Source organism: Dromiciops gliroides, chromosome 1 (genome assembly GCF_019393635.1).
Source record: "Dromiciops gliroides isolate mDroGli1 chromosome 1, mDroGli1.pri, whole genome shotgun sequence".
NCBI lineage: Eukaryota > Metazoa > Chordata > Mammalia > Microbiotheria > Microbiotheriidae > Dromiciops > Dromiciops gliroides.
This window is the reverse complement of record NC_057861.1, coordinates 199,436,141-199,461,685: the sequence shown is the minus strand read 5'-3', so window position 1 is coordinate 199,461,685 and position 25,545 is coordinate 199,436,141. Positions and strand designations below refer to the sequence as shown.

Below are 25,545 nucleotides of genomic sequence, written 5' to 3'. Positions count from 1 at the left end.
GAGAGGGAGGGAGGGCAGAAGGAAGGAAGGAAGAAAGGAAAGAGAAATCTTATGCTTCTGTCTCTGTCTATATTCAGATATCAGTTCTTTCTCTGGAGGCAGAAGGTATTTTTCATCATGAATCTTTTGGGATTTTTATGGATCATTAAATTGCTGAGAATAGCTAAGTCATTTGCAATTCTTCATTGTACAGTATTGCTGTTACTGTGTACAATACTCTCCTGGTTATGCTCATTTCACTTTGTGTCAGTTCATAAAAGCCTTTCCAGGTTTTTCTGAAATCATCCTCGTCATTTTTTTCCTTTTTTTCTTGTCATTTTTTATAACACAATAATATTCCATTACAATCATATACCACAACTTGCTGGTCATCCCCCCAATTTTCAATTCTTAACCACTACAGAAAGAGCTGCTATAAATATTTTTGTATAAATACGTTCTCCTCTTCCCTCTCCCTTTAAAAATCACTTTGGGATACAGACCTAGAAGTGCTATTGCTGGACTAAAGATTATGCACACTTTTATAGCTCTTTAGGCATTGTACCAAATGCTCTCCAGTATGGTTGGATCAGTTCACAACTTCACCAGCAGTGCATTAGTGTCCCAGTTTTCCCACATTCCCTCCAACATTTATCATTTTTCTTTTTTGTCCTGTTAGCCAGTCTGATAGGTGTGAGGTGGTATTTCAGAGTTGCTTTAATTTGTATTTCTCTAATCAGTAGTGATTTACATAATTTTTTATATGAATTTAGATAGCTTTGCTTTCTTTTCTGAAAATTACCTGTTCATATCCTTTGACCATTGATCAATTGGGGAATGACTTGTATTTTTATAAATTTCACTTCATTTTCTATATATTTGAGAAATAAGATCTTTATTAGAGATACTTGCTATGAAATTTTTTCTCAATTTTCTGTTTTCCTTCTAATTTTGGTTATATTTGTTTTGTTTGTACAAAACCCTTTACATTTTATATAATCAAAATGATCAATTTTACATTTTGCAGTGCTCTCTATATCTTGAGTGGTCCTAAATTCTTCCCTTATCCATAGATCTAACGGGTAAACCATTTCACAATCTCCTAATTTGGCTTATGATATTACCATTTATGTGTAACATTGATAATTTTAAAGAATAAAAAGGGAGGGGAAGAGAGAAGAAGGTTCAGGAAAATAATCTTAGATCATTGGTGTGCAAGTAGACATCTTTAACAATAAACAGGATAGGGGCAGCTAGGTGGCACAGTGGATAAAGCTCCGGCCCTGGATTCAGGAGTACCTGAGTTCAAATCCGGCCTCAGACACTTGACACTTACTAGCTGTGTGACCCTGGGCAAGTCACTTAACCCCCATTGCCCCGCCAAAAAACAAACAAACAAAAAACAAACACAAAAAACCAATAAACAGGATAGGTGGAGACCAGGTGACAATTGAACCTCATTCTCAATCTGAACTGTTGAGGAGAAAATATACATAAACGCATTCTCTCTCTGTCTCTGTCTCTGTCTCTGTCTCTGTCTCTGTCTCTGTCTCTCTCTCTCTCTCTCTCTCTCACACACACACAGATATAGAGTGTATAGGCATACATTCCACTCAACTGAGAAAACAGAAGGAAAAGGGGGGAATAACAGTAGGAGAGGATTAGTCCTAAAAAAAAAAAAAAAGAATAAGTTTATAGCACTCTTTTTGTGGTGGTAAAGGGATTAGAAACTGAGGAAGTGCTCATCAATTGGAGCACAGATGAACAAGTATAATATGTATCAATATGATCCAACACTATTGTGCTATTAGAACTGAATTTCATTGTTGTAAGCAGTACTAGGGAAACAGTTTATGCAATGTCAAGATTGTAAAGACAAATAACTTTGACTTGGCAAATCCTCTGAACAACATAATGACCAGCCATGATACCAGAGGACTCATGATGAAACATGTGATAGAGTGGTGAAGGACTTAAAACTCCTTGGGTCTTTTTGTTTCTTTGTTTGTTTTGTTTGGTTTTCTTGTGGCCAATGTGGGATTTGTTTTGCTTGACTATACATGCTTGTTATAGTAGTTTTGTTTTTCTTTCTTTGTTACTGGAGATGGGAGTGATGTTAGTGGCAGGGAAGGCATTTCTCTTGATTGAAAAAAATAATTTTAGAAGCCAAATTTGTTTACATGGCATAGTGGGTTTATCGATCATTAGTTATTGCTGTTCTCTTAGTTACCTTTTATTAAGTATAATTATGATCTGAGATTCCCCCCCACCCCATGCCTCTGATATCTGTCACTTTTAAATAGCTTGTCTTTTCATCCCTCAATAGCCTCACATTTTTATCACCTTTATCTCATAACTGCTAGATACACTTGTTCCAGTCTGGCTGTTTTTCCCATCTTTGTTCCCTTGGGTTCCATTTTTAAACTTCCTCTCTTAAGCAAATTTAGGACTGGTACAAATGTGGTACTTCCACTGTCTTTCAAGGAGAAAGCCACTTAATAATTTTTCAAATCTTTTCCATTTTATCTTCTGTTTGTTGCCCTCTTCCCATTTTGTACTTAAAAGCCCTTAGAATGACTTTGCTTACTTAGTTGAATAATGTTTTGCTAAACTTTGTTCAAACTTGTCTTATCGTTCCACAAGGATGATAAAAGATGTACCATTTCTTTAGTGGAGGATAAAAAGCTGATACCCACGGCAGCTAGGTGGTGCAGTGGATAGAGCACCAGCCCTGGATTCAGGAGGACCTGAGTTCAAATCTGTCCTCAGACACTTACTAGCTGTATGACCCTGGGCAAGTCACTTAACCCCAATTGCCTCACTTAAAAAAAAAAAAAAGCTGATACCCATTTTGCCCTCTGCTAAGTAAAGGGTAAATCTTTAGGTATACTGATGTGTGTATATTGTGTACACTTACTTTTAATACATTTGCATTAATGGGAATAAAGTATTGTAGATAACTTAGTAACCATGTGCTACGACATTCCCATGTATAATAAATGTAGTAGCTGTAAGAATTTTGTTTCCTAGAAATTTCAGTACATTACCTGCAACTAATGATTAAGTGACATTTAAATAGAGGTTTGACGAATATGTTTTATGTGACCCGAACTCTCTGTGACATTCATGATTTTGGCAAAGAGCATTTTTCTCCATATGTATGGCTAGCATCCAGGAATGATATACATACACACTTGATGATCTCTTTTGACTTTTTTGATTTATACTTGAGTATCTTTTGTTTCCTTTATATTGCCTTTGTCTATCATATGCAGACCTACTTTTGAGCTTGAAGTAGAAAGCATTCTACTTGTATTCCCTTTTTTCAATTATTAACAAAAACAAATTTCTAGTGGATGGTTGTAGATTCCTTCACATGCATATTTCTTTCACCCCTATGTTTATATCACAAAATCATATTGTCTTAGGGTTATTAAGATTTATTTTGTGTTCTGTTTTTCATTAAATTCAACATTTGGAAATCCTCCAAATAACTTGTTAACATTAAAAACTAAAGTTAAGGAGTATAGAATCATATTTGAAAATCATAAATTGAAGTAAAACATAAAGCAGTGATAGTGTTTCATTTCTGCTGTGGTATTTTCATAATTTCAAAAATATTCCTTTATGATAAAGATAAAACATTTTTGGTATTCCAAACAATGGTTTCTCACCATCTTTAATAAGCATATAGTATGTGCAGAACACTAAATCTGACTTTTCAAAATTGATCTTATTTTGAATATATTTTACTGCTAATTAAAATTCAGTTTATTGAAAAGAATTGAAAGTACCTAGGAAGTAGGTGGAATTCCATAATTTATTCCACTACTGAAATCCTTAGAATGGTTTCTTACTCTGTTTCCTATTTTATATATATATATATGTATGTATATATTCCCCCATGAAATTTCAAAGATTAGAGCAGACATTAATTCTTTAACAGCATGAAATATAAAATTTATATTTTATATTTTATTTGTTTTCTAGCCCACATCATTTTATCTATAACACATTTTATTTCTCTGTTTTATAGCATACAACTTGATGGGAAACAACCAGAGTGTCACTGTTTCCATTTATTATTATTATTATTTATAAATGGCAATATATGGAATAGTTCAAGGGGAATAAATTATAAGAAGACTAAAAGAGGTAGGAAAGGGCCAAATTGTGAAGGGCCAAAGAGATCATCTTATATTTGATCCTGGAAATTAAAAAGAACTAGTGGAATTTATTGAGTAGGGGGATAATATGGTCAGACCTGTGTTTTTGCTAGTAGAAATATATTATAGTCTAAGTAATACTTCAGTACAGATGAATCCATCAATCAGGGTACTTTCTTCAAAAATTAGATCACAACCCATCTCCAATATATTTAGTAGGCAATTCTTGTCCATGTTTTCCAGAAAATCTTCTACACGGAATCTCTCCAACATGTTAGGGACTATCTCTAGTTCTTTTTAAATTGTTTAAAGCATGTAGACTCCATGCTTTTGCCAGAGAGAGAGAGAGAGAGAGTAAGCATTTGTCAACTATTTTCTATATTTCAGGCGCTATAATCAGAGGGATATATTATTCAATATATGTCTTTAATGATATACTATATGCTACTTCTCTTGGCTATCTCTTCATTTGTAATATATTGCTGCCAACTCCTAACATGCCTCTCTGTTTTTCTTTGGGTGACTCCTAAGTTTAATTCTTTGGACACTTTGGATTTCAACTGATCAACAGATACTAATAAATATCTAATAAAATTTAATAAAACACCTAGTACGTGCCAAGCAATATACTAGATACTGGGGATATCAGAACAAAGAATAAAATAATCCCAACTTGTAAGGAGCTTTTATTCTAATGGAATTGTTAATGCAGTCTTCTGGAGAAATGGAAAAGGATGAGATTAAGTGCACATATAGAGGATTTGGCCTAAAATATGATAAACCTGAAATATGAAAACAAATAAATAGGAAATAAATAGGATATATATGGAAACAAAAACTACCTTGGGATGAGCTCCATTTTTTACAAGAATTGCTGGCAAATCTGGAAAGGAACTTTAGTAGTAATAAGGTTTAGGTCAACAACTTAAGTCTCCTCAACTGATAAGAAATCTTTCTGCCCCTTTGAATTGTCTCCATATCTTCTTTTTTTTTCTCCTTTTTTTCTCATATCTTCTTTTCTTCCTGGCTTTAAACATTCACAAATCTCCCCAATTCTTTAAAAAACAAAATCAATGTTAATGGACCGATCAAATCTTATATCTCTCCTCTCTTTTTCAGCCATGCCCCTTAAAAAATTGATACTTTCTGCCTCCTCTTCTTCTCTCAGTAATTCTACCTTTTAAAATATGTTATCTGACCTCATAAGTCAGTTAAAACTTCTCTGTCCAAATTTAGCAATCATCTCTTACCCACTGAATCTGATGTTATTTTTTTAGTTCTCACCTTCTTGTTGCTCTCTCTTCTGTAATTGACACTGTTTATCATCCTCTACTGAATACTCCTCTCCTATCCTCCCCTCCCCTCCCCTCCCCTCCCCTCAGTCCGACCCCCTCGTTTTGTAGGTTACCAAAGTGGAGCACACCAAGTGTTTTTTTGTTCTTTTGTTTGTTTATTTGTTTGTGTGTTTTTTGCAGGGCAATGAGGGTTAAGTGACTTGCCCAGGGTCACATAGCTAGTAAGTGTCAAGTGTCTTAAGCCGGATTTGAACTCAGGTCCTCCTGAATCCAGGGCTGGTGTTTTATCCACTGTGCCACTTAGCTGTGGGCCATTTCCCCCCCCCCCCGCCCCAATCAGGTTTAAATGACTTGCTTAAAGGTACCAGAGGTGTAGTAAGGATCATAAATGGCATTTGAGCGTGGGTCTTCTGGTTCAAGAGCCAGTGAGAAGTATTGTGTTTTTGATATATTATTTTGTTATATTTTAAAGACAGTTATCTGATACATTTTTAAAAGAAAAGTATCCTGAAAACAAGAGCTGTTGAAAAATTAATGAGTTAAATATAACATTCTAATCTCTATATCCTATTCATTTCTATGTTTTTCTCAAAATATGTTTATAAATTGAGAAAGAATTGTTTAGGCCTTAAGGACTGTAGATTAATTTAAATCCTGTCTGTTTTTTTTTTTTAAAACGAAATGGAATCTCCCTGGAAGATCTGCATCTTTAAACCTATATATCCAGGCTAGAAAATAGACATCCACAGAATCAATTTTCATGCTCATTGATCAAAAGAGATTACCCAAATTCTTTTATTTGATTCCCCTTCTCTATATTGGGAGGAAAAAAATAGCAATATGGCCCCTATCTTTAAATAGTTAAAGATCTGTCTTGCAGAAAAATAAATAAACTTTTTTTTCTATTGGATCTCAGAATCTAGAATTGGGAATAAGGATTGGAGATTTTCAGGGAGGTTAATTTTAGTTCATATGCGAAAAAATTCTAAAAACTCAAAGCTGTCCCAAAATACAGTAGGTTATTTAATTGTATAGTGAGATCCTTATGTCAGATTATATCCAAAAAGAGGTTGGATGACTACTTAGAGATATCATCGAAGTGATTTATGATTCAATTAAGAGTTTGGATTAAATTATCATTGACCAAGGTTTCTGTATACTCTGGTATTATGTGATTCTATATTAGACATTATCAGATGAGGTATAATGATTATGTGTGTGTGTGTGTGTGTGTGTGTGTGTGTGTATATATATATATATATATATATATATATATATATATATATATATGTTTGTGTGTGTATGTGTATAATATGTCTGTTTACCCATATTATTTCTACATTGTCTTTGATCAAAACCTATTAGAGAATTTTTGTGGTATTTGCAAGCTCACATAAAAGGGAATAAAGTTTCATTTCAGTCCAGCAAATACTTATTGAGCACCTCCAATGTGCAAGACCCTGTATAAGGCAGTGGAGATACAAATATGTTAATGAAGTAGTCCCTGCTCTCAAGGAGTTTACATTCTTCTAGATGTTATAAATTGCATTTCTGATAATAACTTTTTCTGATAATATTTTTCTTTTGTAATAACTAGTTGACATTTACTCTGTCCTTTCCTTAGGGAGTTTCTGTGGGGGGGAGGTTTTATGAAGTTAAATGGGGAAAAAAATTACATCTTTATTTTCATGAATCTCAAACGGAAATTTAGCATTTCCTTCAATTATTTAAAAACATTATTCTCAGAAAGGTCCCAAAGGCTTCACTAGACTGCCTGAGGGAACAATGTCACAAAAAAGGTTAAGAACCTCTGCCTTAGAAGGGTAATATATAAAGAGAATCATATATATAATGTTTTTCATGTTACTAAAAATCTGCTCATCAACTTTAGTAAGATAAACTGCAATAAATTCAAATGACACATTTGGAGATTATAGAGATATAAAAAGTTTACTTGGTATTTTTACCTTCATTGGCTTTTGAATTTTTAAATAACTGACATAATTTTTAAATAACTGACAAAATTTTTAAACATTTTTAAATAACTGACAAAAATAACCACTGTTATTTTTGAGTGCTGGGGGTGGGGCACTGTAAATTGGAAGGTGACATAATCATGCTTATCCTTTTAAAAATTAAAAGGATATAACTCTAGAAATTATCTACTAGTAGGAAAAATATCACAAATAATAAAAAACAACAGCCTATATATCTCTACTGCTCTGACCCCCATAAATACAACTTATTCCAGAGAAACCAGGGAAAGATGGAAACTTTAAGTTTCATCCCTATCATATAATTCTGAAAGAACCCTCTAATTTCCTGGGATTTTCCTTTTCTGGTTGATAAATGTGGAATTTTGGTAAAGATGTCTTTTAAGTGAATTGTCAGTTGTTTAGTTTTCATAATCTAAAATTAATTGTGGTGATGGTAGCAAAAGTTCATATAATTATTAGTTGACATGTGGAGTAGTTTACTGTCTATATGTTGATTACTGTTTTTCCAATGATTCTATAAAATGGTAGATTCAAAGAAATTTCCCTCACATCTAAAAATTCCTGAATTCTGTGTATTAATTTTCAAATTTTATTTTTCTAGTCTTATTTGACCCATATTTTTCTCTGTGTGACTCATGGCATGTGTAATTAATTTCATATGCTACTAAAACTGAGTTGTAATTTCTACCTTTGCCAGTAGATGTTACTATTTAAAACAGAACCATCCAATTTTTTAATGGAGAAAACCCTGAAGAATCATCCATTTTAGCCTTCTAAAGAGGCAGAATGCTATACGGTAAAGAACATAAAACAGTGTCAGAGGACCTGAATTCCATTCTCACTTAAACCACCTCCTGTGTACCTGTGTGATCTTATGGACCAAACTAAAATAAATCACCTAAAAGCACAAAAACAGTTCTTAATCCTATAATATCTATCTTTATTTTGTCAGTGAGAAAAACTGAGAATCTAAGAAATTAAGGTATTTTCCCAAAGTCATGCTAAATCATTGGCAAAGACACTAATCTCTATCTAGCCTAGATTCAATTTAATTCTACTATATATATATATATATATATATACACACATATATATACTGTATAAATGATACTATCATGGGAACTAAAAGAAGTAGACAGATATTTAAGATTCTTGTTTTGCTCAGTGTATTTATGGTCTAATAGAAGAGCTCAGTATTTCCAATAATTCATATGTTCATTTTGCATTTCATCAGGTTTTTTACATTCAAAAGACTACATAGCAAATTTGTAATGAGGTAGAATCATAGTTTGTAAGGGTCATCCAATATTTTCATCATTCTTTGGTCTTATCACAATTTCTCTGAATATTATAATAGATTATGCTGATTAAATTTTCTGTTAATGTTAAATTGAATGGAATCGTTAGCATATTAGAATATACTTAGAATCAGAAAGAACATTTATGTTTGAAGAAATGGACCAAAATTAATAGGATGGAATTTAATAGAGCAAGAGTAAATAGTGCCTTGAGTGGAGCCAACATGTCGTATACAAATCCAGGAATGTCTTCTCAGTTGAGGCATTGTGCTAGGTTGTACAATAGATATGAAAGAAGTAAGGAGGGCAGCTCTTGCTTCACTTACATATCAAAATAGTCTTGTCCTTGAAAAACTGCATTTGCATCTAGTTTTCATAAATCAAGTCTTATTTTTGAATTAATTTGGATTATAATTTGAGAGATGTTTTATCTTCACTTCTAATTAACCTTTAATTAGCAATGGTTCCTAACACTTTATCTTTTAAGTTTCTCTAAGCTCAGCCTTTCAGTGAAGAAGTTAATAATCTCTAAACAAATACTTAAGCACACTGGAGATATCATTATTTAAAGGGATCCTTTTGTAATATGAATAATCACTTTTAAATTTTTCCTCATATGAAATCTTTGTATTGGGTTTTTTCTAAAATCAGTCCCTAAGTAGTAGGTAAGATAAAAGCTACCATGAACCTCAATTCACCTTGACAAAAGAGGGATACATTCTTAAAGTTAAAATGAGCAGATCCATGAAGCCATTTTTGGCATTATTCTTCAGGAAATGAAAACTAGGAAGTAACTTTGGCTTACTCAAAAGTGGTAGCCAGTCAAGAGGTGAAATATTATTTAACCTGATAACTCAGTTTTGCATTCACTCCAGCTATCAAAGAGGAAAGAAAAGGCTTTGAGTGTAGACTGATTACAAGTGTCAGTATCTCCTACATTTAGTTCATTCCTAGCATCTGTACCTTAAAGTATAATTATATGCTGGATTACAAAATCCTTATTTTGTAGTCTCTTTCAAGACATAGGTGGAAATTATGAAAGAAGCAAGTTCTTTTTTAAAAAGTATATGTAATGAGTAGTGCAGCAGAGAGGTTTCTAGCCACAGCTCTGTATGTAGTCAATTAGCAGTAGTTCAAAAACAGTCTAGTCACTTTTTAGATGAGGAGACAGAAAAGTGGTCCAGACTTTTAATTTCATCGTGGTAGGAAACTCCTAATGGAAAACCTCCCTCTACCCAGTTAGATCAGTGACTACTCTGCAGCATATTCCTAGAGGTTTGTCTAGTTTAAGGTGACTTGCCCAGATTCACAAAGCCAATGTGTGTTAAAGACAAAACTTAATAATAACTATCATTTATAAAAAACTTTAACATTTATCAAATAATTTATGGAATTTTAACCTAGATCTTTCTAATTCCAAGGACACTCTAAAAATCACAATAACCATGTTGTTGTTGTCGTGTTGTTTCAGTTGTGTCCAACTCTTTGTGACCCCATTTGGAGGGTTTTTCTTGGTAGAGGAATTGGAGTAGTTTGCAATTTCCTTCTCCAGCTCATTTTACAGATGAGGAATTGAGACAAACACAGTTAAGTGACTTTCCCAGGATGGTATGTGCTTGAGGCCAGATTTGAACTCAGGAAGATGAGTCTTCCTGACCTCTCCAGACCCAGCACTGTGCCACCTAACTGCCCTACAATAACCATATTGTTTGTAATTCTTAATATCAAGTAATTTATAGAATTAGAATGGACCACAGAGTTTATTATAGAGATACCAAAAAAAACCAACAACCAGAGTTGTGACTTCACCAAAGTTTTTCTTACCCTGATATATTCCTTTATGTAAGTATTCTTTTTCAAATAGTTTAATTTGTGTGTGTGTGTGTGTGTGTGTGTGTGTTTAGGGGGAATCGTCTTTTTTTTTTTTTGGTGAGGCAAATGGGTTAAGTGACTTGCCCAGGGTCACACAGCTAGTAAGTGTCAAGGGTCTGAGGCCAGATTTGAACTCAGGTCCTCCTGAATTCTGGGCTGGTGCTCTATCTACTGCGCCATCTAGCTGCCCCAAAGGGGGAATCTTTTTTTTTTTTTTTTGCGGGGCAATGGGGGTTAAGTGACTTGCCCAGGGTCACACAGCTAGTAAGTGTCAAGTGTCTGAGGCCGGATTTGAACTCAGGTACTCCTGAATCCAGGGCCGGTGCTTTATCCACTGCGCCACCTAGCCGCCCCAAAGGGGGAATCTTAATTTTATATAAGGCCATTAATACCTTCTTCTCTTGCCATAATCCACTGTTTACTAATTTTCTAGCATCTCTAATATCCCAAGAAAAGCAATATGAAGTTGGAGGGCCTGGGTTCAAATTCTACTTCTGTCACTTGCTTTCTGTGTGATTTTAGGTAAATCAGTTAACTTCTCTAGGCCTTGGTTAAATGGAAAAATTGAACTAGATGACTCTCTTTGCAAAATTCAAAGCAGTACATGAATAATGGTTTTTTCCATTGCTGTTATTGTTTTTGTTATTTATGATCCTGTTGGTCTGCTATAATTTTAACATTCCATCTTCAAATGATCCCCATCTAGTGGAAGAGTGAGTAACTACAGATTGTACCTGGCAGGACTAGAGTTTGGAGGGGAGGAATTATGCTCTAACCAAGGGGTTGCCAAACTTTTTTGGCATCATGAAACCCGTGTCAGACTGATGAAGACTATGAACCCTTTCTCAGAATGATGCTTTTTAAATGTATAAAATAAAATGCATAGGACTTTAAAGGAAATAATTTTGTTGAAATATAGTTATCAAAATAGCTTTCTTTGAAAGGTCACGTATACCAGTTTAAGAACCCAGCTGTCCCATAGAGAGAATAAGTCTAAGTATAACACCACTTTGTCTTTGAATTTTTAAAAATACAATAATTCATTTTAATCAAAGAGGTTAACATTTTCAAATTAGAAGGAAAAAATCAATGATTTGTGTCTTAAGAAGCTGAGAATAGAGAATTCACTATTAAAAAAAAGAATTCAGCAAGCATTATTGAACACCTTCTGTGTATAGGGCAATTAATGAAGATCAACAGTAATGGAAATGATGAAGGAAAATGAAGTATAAAAATGGAAATAATCTATCTTTTAGGGGACATTATATGTCCTTAGAAGACTATGGCTTTTTGTGGACCTGACAGTGACAGTTAAGACATCTATATTTAACATCCTCCCCAGACTCTGTCCTGCTGGCCATCTCAGTTTGGTTTCACACATTTCTTGACCCTTTGTACAAGATGACTTTTATTTTGCATTGTGAGAAATTCTTTCTTTACCACCCTCTTTATAATAACATCATAACATTATTCTCTAAGCTCTTACTAGGGAAGGGTGAAACGGTGTTTACAGAATATGTATAGAATTTGCCATTCATCTATCAGCATAGAAAAAAACAAAAAAACAAAGGCAAACCTAACATCTAGTTAGCAACAATAATTAGTTAAAATAGGGAGCTACCAGATGATGGACAGGGGTACAGAAATTACCCTGGACACTGAGTTATGGCTCTTGTTGTTCCAGAAAAATCTTGTATAGTTACAATAAAAGTTTTATCAGAGAGCCACATGTAGGAAAAAATATACCTTAGAAACAGGAAACAAACCAAATAAATAAATAATATGAATGAATAAGCAGGAAAAGGAAGGAAGCTAAAAAGGAAGAAAAAAAGGCCTCTGAATAATATAAGAAGTACAAATTCTGTGCACTTTTCAATGATAACAATCTCAGGGCATCTCTTTTACTAAAATTCTAATAAGCTTTTCCCAGGCCAAATCTTTTAAAAAGATGTTGAGAAGACTTCTAGAAACAATAAGAAATGATGGTTGTCAGCATCCAAGCAAGGGAGAAGCTAAATGAAGCAAATCCCCAGTCTTAAAAACTAGTAGACATCTTTAAAAAATTTAAATAATAAACATTTTTATTTATAGTTTGGGTTCCAATTTTTATCCCTTTTTCTCTCCCTCCCCTCCCCTGTCCCTGAGGCAGCAAACAATCAGATATGGGTTATACATGTATGATTATGTAAAACATTAGCATATTTGTCATTTTGGTTTCAGTTTCATTTTTGTGGGGCAATGAGGGTTAAGTGACTTGCCCAGGGTCATACAGCTAGCAAGTATCAAGTGTCTGAGGCTGGATTTGAACTCAGGCTCTCCTGAATCCAGAGCTGGTGCTTTATCCACTGCACCACCTAGCTGCCCCCCATATTTCTCATTTTGTACAAAAAAACTTGATTAAAAGAAAAAAAAAGTAGTGAAAGAAAGTGAAAAAAAATAGTATGCTTCAATCTGTTCCATCAATATTAGTTCTTTCTTTAGAGGTGGATAGTATGTTTCATCAATAGTCCTTTGGGATTGTCTTGGATATTGTTGAGAATTGTCAAGTCATTCATGGTTCTTCAACAAACAATATTGCTGTCTGTGTACAGTGTTCTCTTGGTTCTGTTCACTTCACGATACATCATTTCTTACATGTCTTTCCAGGACTTTCTGAGGTCATCCTGTTATTTCTTATATCATAATAATATTCCATCACCATCATATACCATAGCCTGTTTAGCCATTCCCCAATTGATGAGCATTCCTTTGAATTCTAATTCAAAGCCACCACAAAAAGGGCTGCTATAAATATTTTTGTACAAATAGGTCTTTTTCTCTTTTGGGGGATGTAAAAAGCAGTAGACATCTTGAGGCCATTTAGTATAGGGGCAAAGAGTTCTACGTTCCTCAAGATTACCTGAGAATATTATTGTCTTCGGTGAAATAGTCATCATATTTATTCTTTCAGTTCTTCCTCTACAGTATCTTTTCCATTTGTCCTCCTATTCCACTCAGTTATTCCTATAATCTCTCACACTTACTACTATAATACTATAATAATTTTAGTTATTCTTTCCACCTCCATTCTAATATATCCTATATACTGCTGCCATATTAGTTGTCATAGAGCACAACTCTGATCATGTTTGTTTCAGTCAAATCTTTTGGTTACCCTTTTCTTTAAAAAAAAAATCTCAATATTTTCACTTGGGATTTAAGGCATTTCACACTCTCACCCCACCCTTTCATGCCAGCATCACACTTTGATTTATTCAGTGAAGATTCCTAAACACTTAGTAGGTGCAGAGCACTTTGCTAGGTCCTAAAGAAGCTGAAAGGTTTAGATAAGATATAGTCCCTGGCCCAATTAAATTTATAGTCTAGTTCATAAGATAAGACACAAATACCTATAATTATAATATACAGTTGCCATTTCATCCTGTTCTAGCCCTCAGCTACACTAAACTTCTTGCCTTTGCCCACAGTTAGAATTGGATTGTACTTCATACAATCTGATCCAGCTCAGTTATCTTTGCCCCTTGAAATCCTACCCATTCTTCAAGTCCCAAACACAAATGCTCATTGGTTTGCATTGTCTACTTCATGGGTTTATCCACTTCCTCTTATAAATTTACTGTCTACTTTATCCTTTTTAAACATTTCACCAGGCCATAGGATCATAGGATTAAAGGAAATGTCAGAAGATAATTTAGTCCAACCCTTTCATCTTCCAGATGAAGAAACTTGGGCCCAGAGATACTATCTGGTAAATTCTACTATCTATCTACATAGGTAGATAGTAGAATTAAGCTTTGAACTCAGGCCTTCTTACTCCACACACAGATCTCTTGAGGTATCTTGCTACCCCTCCCTCCAACTCTGATTGATATCATCATCATTGCCAACCTCTACATAATACCTACTATGTGCCAGGCACTATGTTTAGTGCTTATGTATATTATCTCATTTGATTCTCACAACTACTCTGGGGAGGGAGGTACTATTATTTTCCCCATTTTCCAGTTGAGGAAACTGAGGTAACAGACAGGTTAAGTGACTTGTCCAGAGCTACACAACCAGCAAATATCTGAGGCCAGATTTTAAGTCAGATCTTCCTAATGCCAGACCTAGCATTCTGTGTACCATGTGGCCCAACTGCCTCTAGGCAGTAACATATACAGAAAAGGTTTGATAACTGCTGCTATTCCCTGACATACACAGATAAAACATCTTCTTTGAAATGATGCTTATTACCAAGCTTAAACCATTTTTCTTTACTTTCTTTATGAGATAATAGAACTTTAAGGTCATCATATGAAAGTTGTTTCTCTGGCCTTCTTTGGGGGGGGGGGATACAATGAGGGTTAAGTGACTTGCCCAGGGTCACACAGCTAGTATGTGTCAAGTGTCTGAGGCTGGATTTGAACTCAGGTCTTCCTGAATCCAGGGCCAGTGCTTTATCCGCTGTGCCACCTAGCTGCACACCCCTTCTCTCCCCCACCCCCACCCCCAACCTTCTAATAAATTGGGAATAGCAGCTTGGTACAAAAGAGAAGAATGATGGGTTTGGAATCACAGAGCCTTGGTTCAGATCCTGCCTCAAACTATCTGTGTGAGTCACTGAATATCTCTCTAGTACTCTGGTTCCTCATTTGTAAAATGAAGAGTCTTTTACTAAATGACTTTTTGAGATTGATTCTATGATCCTATGGAGCTCTGACTGGCTCTCAGAACTTCACGGTTGGTCCTATTTAGTCATTTCATGATCAGAAAACTTATAATTAATACTGATAACTCTGAAATGTTGCCTGCAACATTTTGATGACTCTTTGGCCTTTTTCTCAATTATCTGGTATCTCAAGCCTGCTAGAAATTTTATATAGCATATAGGTAGGCTTAGTGTAGGAGATTATGATGTCAGTTATAGTTTAGATCCTCCATCAGCATTTGACATTACTATTCTATAAAGGGACATCTTATATGATGAATATAGACTCTCCTTATTACAATAAAGTAAATGGAGCACCATAAAAATCTATAGGAGAATAGCAAACACTTGTCTTGTTTTTTCTGCACTAATATCAGTAATTGATTCTTAATATGTTCTATAATTTCTCAAGTCCCACAGTTCTTGTTTCTCCCTTCTGTATTTTTTAAACAGTGATATAACACCTTTTTAGGCCTCCCACTTTCTTGCTTTAGCTACCCTGTCTTGACTGTTTTATTGTAGAGTCTACATTCTATTTAGGTTCTCAGAGATATCAGCTTATTTTTGTCAAGGGATACGCCCTTCTTGAAAATAAGATATTATTCTGTTTCCAAAGTCATCTGTTTCTTCATGCACTCAATAATAGGATACTTTGCTATTTCCCAAATTTAAGTACGTACTATACCTTAAAATGTGCATATTTTAGTAATTTTATTTTCTTCATTTGACAGGTGATTGGCTTTGGTGACTTTTAATACCTAGCATTTTGTACAAGGAAATAATATGGGTGGTACAACAAAATTGACAGTTCCAATAAACAGTACTAATTAAGTACAGTACTAGCTTTTTGTTTTTACTCCCCAATGTCAGTAAACAATGGTGAATTTAGGGGTGACTCTAATGTGGTATCTACATTGTGAAAATAAAGTGGAAGGCTTCAGTTAACAGGATTATTTGGGACTGTCCACATAGTCAGTTGAGTCAATAAAAAATAGAAGTTTTGGTTTTGAGGAACCATGAAATTGATCTAAAAATTGGTTTTAATTTTTTAAAAAATTAAATTTTTATTGATATTTTCTGTTGCATGCCTGTAGTATCCTATGTATCCTTCTCCTTCCCCCTAGCAGAGAGCTATCACATATAACAATTTTTTTTTTTTTGGAGTAAGGACAAAAAAAAAAGCACAACTGATGGATACATTGAAAAAGTCTGCAAACATGTGCAGTGTGTAACATTTTTGGACCTCCCACCTTTATAAAGGGGTATGTTGGGGGTGCTTTCTTATATCTCTTCATTTGAGTCCCACTTTATCTATATAATTTTGTTACATTTATTTTTGATTGTTTCAAATCCAATGATGTGGTTTCTCCACCTGGAAAGTAATTTTTTTCAGGTAACATCCTCAATATCTTCTAAGTTGTACCAGATTCAGTTTATTAAAGTTTTCTTAATTGGTATCTGGGATTTTATATTTCTCCCCTTCTAAGTATCCATGAAATATAAAAAAGTCAAGAACATGAGTTTTTTAACTTGGGGTACAGGAACTTTTTTTTGAATATTGATAAATGTGTTTCAGCAGAGTTGTTTTACTTCATAATTCGATGTATTTAAAACCATTGGTCTAGGAAAGAATTTTCTCAGCCTGTCAAAGGGCCCCTAACACAGCAGAAGGTAAAGAAGCTGCTCTGATGTGCAGGTGGGCCTCCTTCCCATCTGGAAACTCCTTTTTGCAGGTTCCTTAGTAGAATGTGCACGAGCTGAACAGGATGATGAGGCCTGGGTAGGGAATGTTCCCATTCATGAGATCCTTGGGCCAGTAGAGTATGGGATTGTAAGTACAAGCACGTGAATGAAGTTCTCCTTAGTTATGTAAAAAATAAAAGATGGGCTCCAGAAAGAGCTGTGTATATTTTTGACTTGACCTAACTATATTATTATTGTTTTGTTTTTGTCTTTATTTTTACTTAGATCAAATTGTGCAGAAAATATCCGCAAACACATTTTACATACTGGGAAACATGAAGGAGTCAAGATGTATAACTGCCCCAAATGTGACTATGGAACAAATATTCCTGTGGAATTCAGGAACCACTTGAAAGAACAGCACCCTGATATTGAAAACCCTGATCTGGCTTACTTACATGCTGGTAAGGAACCAAAACTATTTCTGAAGGGCTTGTTTCTTATTGAATACAGATATTTAAATGATTGCAATTGGAATGATACCCTTTTTCATATCTGTTGTTCGTTCTGTTGGGGGAAGAATATTAATTGATCCATGATAACTTCTGCTTAAAGACTTTAGGAGGAAACAGGAGATACTTCTGATCAGTTTTATTCCATTCTACTATGAAAACAGGTCTTTCTAATCACATTTGGTAGAGAGAAAATACCATAGAATAATATAACGCTGAGGTTAACAATAGTGTGAATACAAAACACAGGTGAACTGAAGCCATTAGTTATATAAATTGTACCATCTGACAATACTAAAGTTTCTAATTTATTTTAAAGTTGTTGTGACTTGCAATACTACCTGCATCTTAAAATTTTATTTCATTAGCCAAATTTATTCCCAAAAGAAGTTAAATAGACTGTAGACAAAAATCATGGAATACCATAAATTCCTATATTTGACCTCCACAATTCTTTTTTAAAGATATATTATTATTGATGTGTATTATTACTACATCACCCAGATTTTGTCCTGAATCTCTCCTCCCCACCTCCTACCTTGACCCAGAGAGTCATTTCTTCTTCAAAAAAATCTTGCTTTAAATAAAGGAAACAAACTAAAAATTCAGCAATCAACATATCAGAAAAACCTGGTATGATATGCTGTGTTCCAAACCTGTAGATTCATCTCCTCTTCAAAGATATAGGGGAGGAAGATGGGGAAGAGTTTCTCAAACCTATTCTTTGTAATTCTTTAACTTTAATTTTTAAACTATTTTAAGTTGTTGTTTGTTCCATCTACATTATTGTAGTCATTTTGCCTTTTGCTTTCCTGACTCTATTTGCTTCACTTTGCATTAGTTCATGTAAAGTCTTTCCATGAGTCTCTATATTCTTCATATTTGTTTTTCTTGCAACACTCTAATACTTTTTTTTACATTCAAGTATCAAATTTGTTTTGTAGTTCCTATTTGACAACTAAAAGTTAAAGTTGGAGGTATCATAGCTACCTCACACATACTGCTATAGGGAGCATTTGTTATGGCCCAACCATTCCAATAATTGCAGATCGAGAAAACAGATTAATCAACCAGCATAAATAATGTCACTTGTTTTGGGGATTTTTATTTCAATTCAAAAAGTATTTTCTGAATGCCTATTTTGTATTTATCTTAGAATTTTTGACGTATTAGGTGCATATTAAGCAATTTAAAACACATGACTCAAGTTCCCTAATAAACTATTATCCTGGGGGCAGCTAGGTGGCACAGTAGGTAGAGCATTGGCCCTGGATTCAGGAGGACCTGATTGCAAATTCAGCCTCAGACACTTGAAACTTACTAACTCTGTGACCATTAATCCTCATTGCCCAACCCCAAAACAAAACAAAACAAAACAAAACAAAAAAACTGTTATCCTTAGTTGAATGGGAGTCATGTGATGTATAAGAAAAAATTTGAAGAAACTTGTATATACTTTTTGCAAATATCTTGTTTTAAGAAAGACCTTGAAGGGTAATTTTAGTTAAAATAGAATTGATGCATAAGGTACTATGTCCATGTTAATAAATAATTTTTCTTCTATTATTTCCTTTTAGCATTTTTATATGCTTATACTTGTACAATTTGGTTATTTCAGCAACATTTTCTACATTCTGCATTGGCAAGCTTTTTTTATTGAAAGCTTCTTGAACTAGATAGTTTTTCAGATTTATTGGATAAACATAGATAAAGCCACATTGAGATACCTGCTGGGCACCAATACCTCTGGGTTTTTCATTAATATGGATGGATGGCAATATGGGTTCCAGCAATGCTACCTCGAAGAGCAGGTACTCCACGAGGTGTCAGAGCCAAACAAGCTGAATTGAGGAGGTTATATGTCAGGAAGGTGCCAATTTCACAGTATTGTGGCTCATCATACATTTCTAGGAATAATATTAAGATTGACTGATTCTTCCATCAATGGTCAAGTTGGAAATGTTAAATGGATTGCTTTCTGTAAAGGTAAGAATAGCCTAACTAAAAGCCTTCTTTTCAAAAAAGAAGAAGAAAGCAAGGAAAACAGGAATACAGGGGGGAAAAAAAAAAAGAAAGCTAATTCCAAATGCCAAGAATGTGTGCGTGCTCTTACTAAGCAAGCACAATCAGGGCACGTGCTTTTTGCTTATACATTCATTGTACTGGCAACACAGAATTCATTACTTGGCTAAGTGCTTTGGGATATCTTTGGGATGAAAGGTGTTGTATAAAAACAAATTTTATCCCAGTTTCTTTGTAGCTTCTCTAAGTATTTCTGTAACATTTTGTTTAAAACACTCTTTCCAGATATGTCACAGCAATATTCCTCAGTGTATTCACAAAAGAAACCTCTATGCAGCCTACTCCAGAGTGCACGATGGAGCTTTTGTTTCCCATTTCCCTCAGTAGTACAAGAATACCCCTGTCAATAACCTTTTTTTTAAACTGACAAACTTGGTTTACTTTAGTAGATCTTTTAAAAAGGCATTTTAAAATAACTTAATGCCATGGTTCTATAATTTTTACTCTGTATCCCCCTCATTGTATTTGAAGAAGTATAAGAACAATCTCCATAATTGTATATACCAATATAATTTAATCAAATTGATGTTTTTTATTTACACATATATATGTATACACACATATGTGTATATTTTTATATACATATATATATATATATATATATTTTAAGTGGTGTCAACCCTCTTGGTTTATGAATTTCATGATAGGTGGTATTGTAAAATTTCATGTGGTGATATAAAATCTTAGAAGTGTTTTATGCCCAGTCCTGAAGGATTCTCTTAGCCACATTCTCTCCTATCTACAATATTAATGTGCTGGGAATTTTGTGAGCTGAAATCCAGTGAATCATGTTACGCAGTTATTTGATAAAAGGTTCCGATTCTTAGCAGGAAGATGGAGTTTACAACTATCCTATGACAGGAAAAAAAATCTGCTCTAGTCCTCACTTGGCTAGGCATGCATTTCAAACATTTGAAAAGCAAGCAAAAGGGGAAAAATATTTTGGTGATTTTGTATTTTGGTGACTATAAGTAATAGGTGCATGAGAAATATTTTGGGGTTTTTTTTTTACTAAAATTCTTTTTTTTGCTGGGTATTTTTAAATTTTTTTAAAAAAGAGAAAAATAAGTTGGTAAAATTATTTTCATTTACTTGAGCTGTTGATCTTTCATTTCTGCATTTTTGACAAATAAGAAAATTTATTATTTTGAAACTATTTCACATTTCTTTGATTTTTTTTTTTCCTTCAAGAAGTTATAAGTATGTTGTAAGCCCTGATTTTCTGTGTAGCCTTATCAGAAGATAGAATGGAGTAGATGACTCTGAGTTCCCTTAATCTCTAGGATGTTCTGATACTCCAGTATATATAAAGCCTCATAAAATCCCCTTAGAATTTATGTTAATCAAATGAAATATTTTCATCAGGACATCATAATTATTCCTTCACTGTAATAAAATGCATTTCATTCCAAACTTTGTCTTAACTTAATTAACCCAGTTTTGAAAGCATTTTATTCATAGATTACTCCATCTCCTTGAATCAACTTTCTTTACTTTTTTCTTATTGTATCACTGACATATTAGCCAAATGAAAATGGTGATCATATTACCTGTCAAAACAAAGAGAAAGAGAAGATTAAGGAAGAGGTCAAAAAGTATATTAGGATTTTCAGATAGCTGCTGCTGAACCTATTGTTCTTGGTACAAAATTCAGATGATACCAGTAAAGTTTTTCCTTGACATCAATTGATAGAGTCTAGCTATTAATTTATATTTGTTCATAAATAATCATCCTTTTGAAAACTTGACAGGAATTTTCATGACTTCTGAAATTTCAGTCTGACTTTGGGAATTAATGTTGTTGGAATTCTTTGGTTCCTGAATGTTGGTGGAAATATTCCTGGTTCCTTCAGCTTTTGGCTGTATCCTCATTAGGATTTTCATTTTTCCAAAATATTTTTCAAGTAATTAAGCCTCATGTTTTGTTTTTGTAGTGAATAAGGGGCTGAGTTCACAGTTGAAAAGATCTGAATTCAAATACAGGCTCTCCCAAATGTTAGTTATACAAATATGGTGAATTACTGCTACTTTTTTTTAGCATATATAATTTTTCCCTTAAAATGAGAAGCAACAAATGCCTCTCCAAATAAGTGATGTTAAGTTAAAACAGCATCTGCACCAGGAAAGGAAAGAATAAACCCTCACAAATTATATATGTCCAGGGGGCAGCTAGATGGCTCAGTGGTTAAAGCGCTGGCCCTGGATTCAGGAGTACCTGAGTTCAAATTCGGCCTCAGACACTTGATACTTACTAGCTGTGTGACCCTGGGCAAGTCAGTTAACCCCCATTGCCCTGCAAAACAAAAACAAAAAAACAATTATATATGTCCAAATGAAATTTACTGTAAAATACTTTTTACATTCAAATGATGACTTGGTGGGGATAGATAACATGGGATATTATGTGTCCAAATATGCATCAGATCAACCTGTAGAGTAGAATAGGGGGTATAACAACTGAAAAGTTGTGTTTCCAGCTTTCCCTTTTTGTATATGTAAGGTCCCACCTCTGAAATATTTTCCTTATTCTCTGTGGGTTCTGTGACAATGAATAGTGAAGGAAGCAAGGTAATGTTTATTATTTTCACTTCCAGATCTGTTCCTTGCGATCTTTAAGCATTATAATTGTTTGAAGAGACATAGCAGGGTAGTTGGCTCATCTCAATGAGATAGGGACCTCCTCTCATGCTTTTAGCTAGATTCCAAGAAATCTTTCCAGAGCCAAAGGGTCACATTTCTCTGTCCAGGTGGCTCTTAAGCGACCTAGTAGCAATACAAAGGAAAAAGGAGGTTATGAAGTTTGCTTATGATCTGTTTTTATGATTTCACCCTCAATTCTCTTGAGAGATAATCTAGACTCAACCTAAAGTATGAGATAGGGAAAGTAAATAGATATTTACGCACAGGTTTTTGCTCAGCACTTCATATGTTTGGGTGTTCTGTACCTATGAGAATGACCAGTAGAGAGTTACCAGCCGTTAGAATAGGTTCTAACACGTCTGTGAAATGCAGATAGTACCAGTACTGCCCACAGCAGGTTGTCATGAGGCTCAAATGAGATACTGTTTGTAAAGCACTTTGTAAATTTTAATGTTGTATATAAATATTAGCTATCTTTATTATTACTATATGATAATCACTCTCATCAATCTTGAGTAAGATTTCATTAAATTATTATATTATAGAGTATCATATAGATATATACTTCCAAATCTTAATGAACTGGGATCTTAGTAGTTTTATTTATAGTGGCAATAGAATTATTTATTTTTTATGCAATGTAATAGTAGCCATCATTTTCTGTCTTTTTCTTTATTTTCTCTGTCCTTACAATAAGAATGGGAATGCTTTCCTCTTATTAAAACCCCGAAATCCTTTTTCTTTCCTTTAATAACTAATTTAGTACCATTTAAACTATACTTAGCTGGTTTCTTAATTCTACCCAAGTGCATCACTTTACACTTAGACACATTAAATTTCATATTCCACCTCTGAGCCCATTTATCTAATCTATTACAGTTACCCTGTAAAACAGCTACATCCTTTTGTGTCTTAACCACACCCCCTCATTTAGAGCCATATGCAAATTTGCTAATCTTACAGATTGTCTTAATCATTAATAAAAATATTAGTATCCCAATATAGATCGTTGTGGGACTCAGTGTATAACCCAATTTCCTTAAGATTCTCAGGCCCTCTGTTTTTAACCCAGTTACTTTCATACTATTTTATTAGTTTGGAGCCTGACCTGTGTCACAAGAGTTGGTCCTATAATTCATTTTGTGAAACTCTGTCCAAAAATCTCAGAAAATCTTGTCTTATTGGTTCTCCTTTATATATAGACCAATTATTATCTCACCCCAAAAAACGAATGAAATTTGTCTGACATGATTGCCTTTGGTAAATCCATTCTGACTCACACCTATTAAATTGTACTTTTCCAAATGTATCATTAAGCTCATCCATAAGTATCATCTCAAATTTATTTCCTAATATAGTTGTTAGACTTACAGGTCTATAATTTTCAGCCTCTTCGCTCTTTCTTTTTAACATTCAGACTGGATTCCTTGTTTTCCAGTCTCCTAGTATTTCACTTGTAACAAAAGACTTCCTAAAATAATTAACAGTTCAACAGTTTGATTCCTTAACCTCATACATCACACATCGGTTAAATTTGGTTTTTTTTCCTGCTTTTCATATCTACTTTTATTTCACAACTCCTACCTAAATATTCTAGACTTTTGCTATAAGACTGCTTTAACAGTCCATTCCAAGGGATCATGTTGTAACAAGGTCCTTTTGATACTTTCTATAACTACTCTTGCCCTTGGATGAAGGCCAAGATAGAGAACTGCCTTAGTCCAAAAATCCACTAGTGAAATGTCATAAAACTATTTCTCTTTGATTTACTACCATTAGTAATCATGATACCCTCCAGACTATCTACCACCTATGCATGTTGCTGTTGTGTATGTTATTTTATAGTTAACCAAAATCCATTTCTCTTCACTTAAAAAAAAATACATTAATTTACATTTAGATAGACTTGGTCAAGAATCCCCATTAAATACAAATCCTTAGTGAATGATATAGAGTTTAGATTGCTTTCATTAACTAGCATGCTTTCTACTTTTTATTTCTATATTTCTAATATTTATTTCTTTACTATATAACTATTTGTTGTCTATTTAATTTTGAGATATAATTAAAGGGTTTTTTGGGTTTTACTTTGCCATATTATCTAGTTTGCCATCCTATGAAGGTTACCTTGATCTTCCTAGTTCAATAACAACTGAAGTTATTCTATTTCTAGTATTTTGGGAATCCAGCTTGTATTTTGTTGCCTTTTAATATAGTTAATAAGCAAGAAAACACAAGAAATACCTTAGTACAATTATCTCTGACTATTTTGCATTTTTAATCACAAAGAGGAACAAGAAGCTTTTGGAAATGTTGGGATGTGGAGGCTAATGTAATTATTTATTGCTATGGTGTTAGGAAGAAAATGAAGGGTTTATGCACTGGACAGTTCTGAAAATGTTTTGTCTTACCTCTTTAATCTTGGGAAGCTGCATGATAGAAGTATAGAATCACAGAATTTTCGGGTTGGAAGAGGACATTTTGTTCAACTTAGACCTGGAAAACATACCTATCATGTAAATTCTCATCCAGCCTTTGTTTGAAAACCCAATGGGAAATAAAGTATTGGTCAAGAAGTCTGAAAGCTTAAGTTGTAGTTGGTATGCTGTCATTCATCACTTTTGTGAATTTCGGTCGATCACTTAACTTTTCAGTGCCTCACTTTATTTGTTGTCAAATAAGGGTAATAACAAATTTCTCTTCATAGGAAAATCCAGCTAGATTCTATAATTAAGGCTGTTGATAAGTCTAAGAAGACATTTTTGTTGTTTTAAAATAATTCAAAACAATATTCTTCTTTTGCTGTTTATGGTGTTGGAGTTTGTTTTTTGATGTTTGATTTTTGATGGAGAGAGGCACTCTTTTCCATAGAAGGACAAGCAAAATGGAATTTGAAAAAAAAAATTCTGTATTTTTTAATTAGTATGATTGTTTTCTTTTTTTTGTTACATCATATCAATTGTATGTAAAATCTGAACTAGATAGATAGGACCAGAAGTTTCTGTCTCTTTGTCTCAGTTGACTGTTCTATCATTAAGATTATTGGGTTTAAATTCTTATTATACTTTGGACTTTTAGTTCCAGTCTGTCTAAAAGATACAGTACTTGCCTGAAATAATTTCCTTTCTAGTATGCAGTTTAATGCTCTGTAAAATCCTTAATGACATTCAGTACATTTAAAAGAAAGTTGAAAGAACACCATTGAAATGCAAGTTTTTTTGGCAACACCTCTATGATTGGCTAAAGAGATCTGAAATTCATGGGAAAGCAGTTCAATTAATCATTTGTTTTGGAACTCAGGCCCTCTGTAACTCAAGCCTGTCCCTGTCTC

At 33.8% G+C, this 25,545-nt stretch overlaps 1 protein-coding gene across 2 annotated transcripts in view; it reads left to right on the top strand.

The window, feature by feature from the left end:
• ZNF407 (zinc finger protein 407) overlaps positions 1-25,545 on the top strand; it is a 660,319-nt gene that overhangs the window by 462,765 nt on the left and 172,009 nt on the right. For both annotated transcript variants that reach the window (XM_043976868.1, XM_043976869.1), the window contains exon 8: positions 17,266-17,444. In XM_043976868.1, coding sequence (XP_043832803.1) covers positions 17,266-17,444 — 179 coding nt within the window. The remainder of the gene's footprint in view (positions 1-17,265; positions 17,445-25,545) is intronic.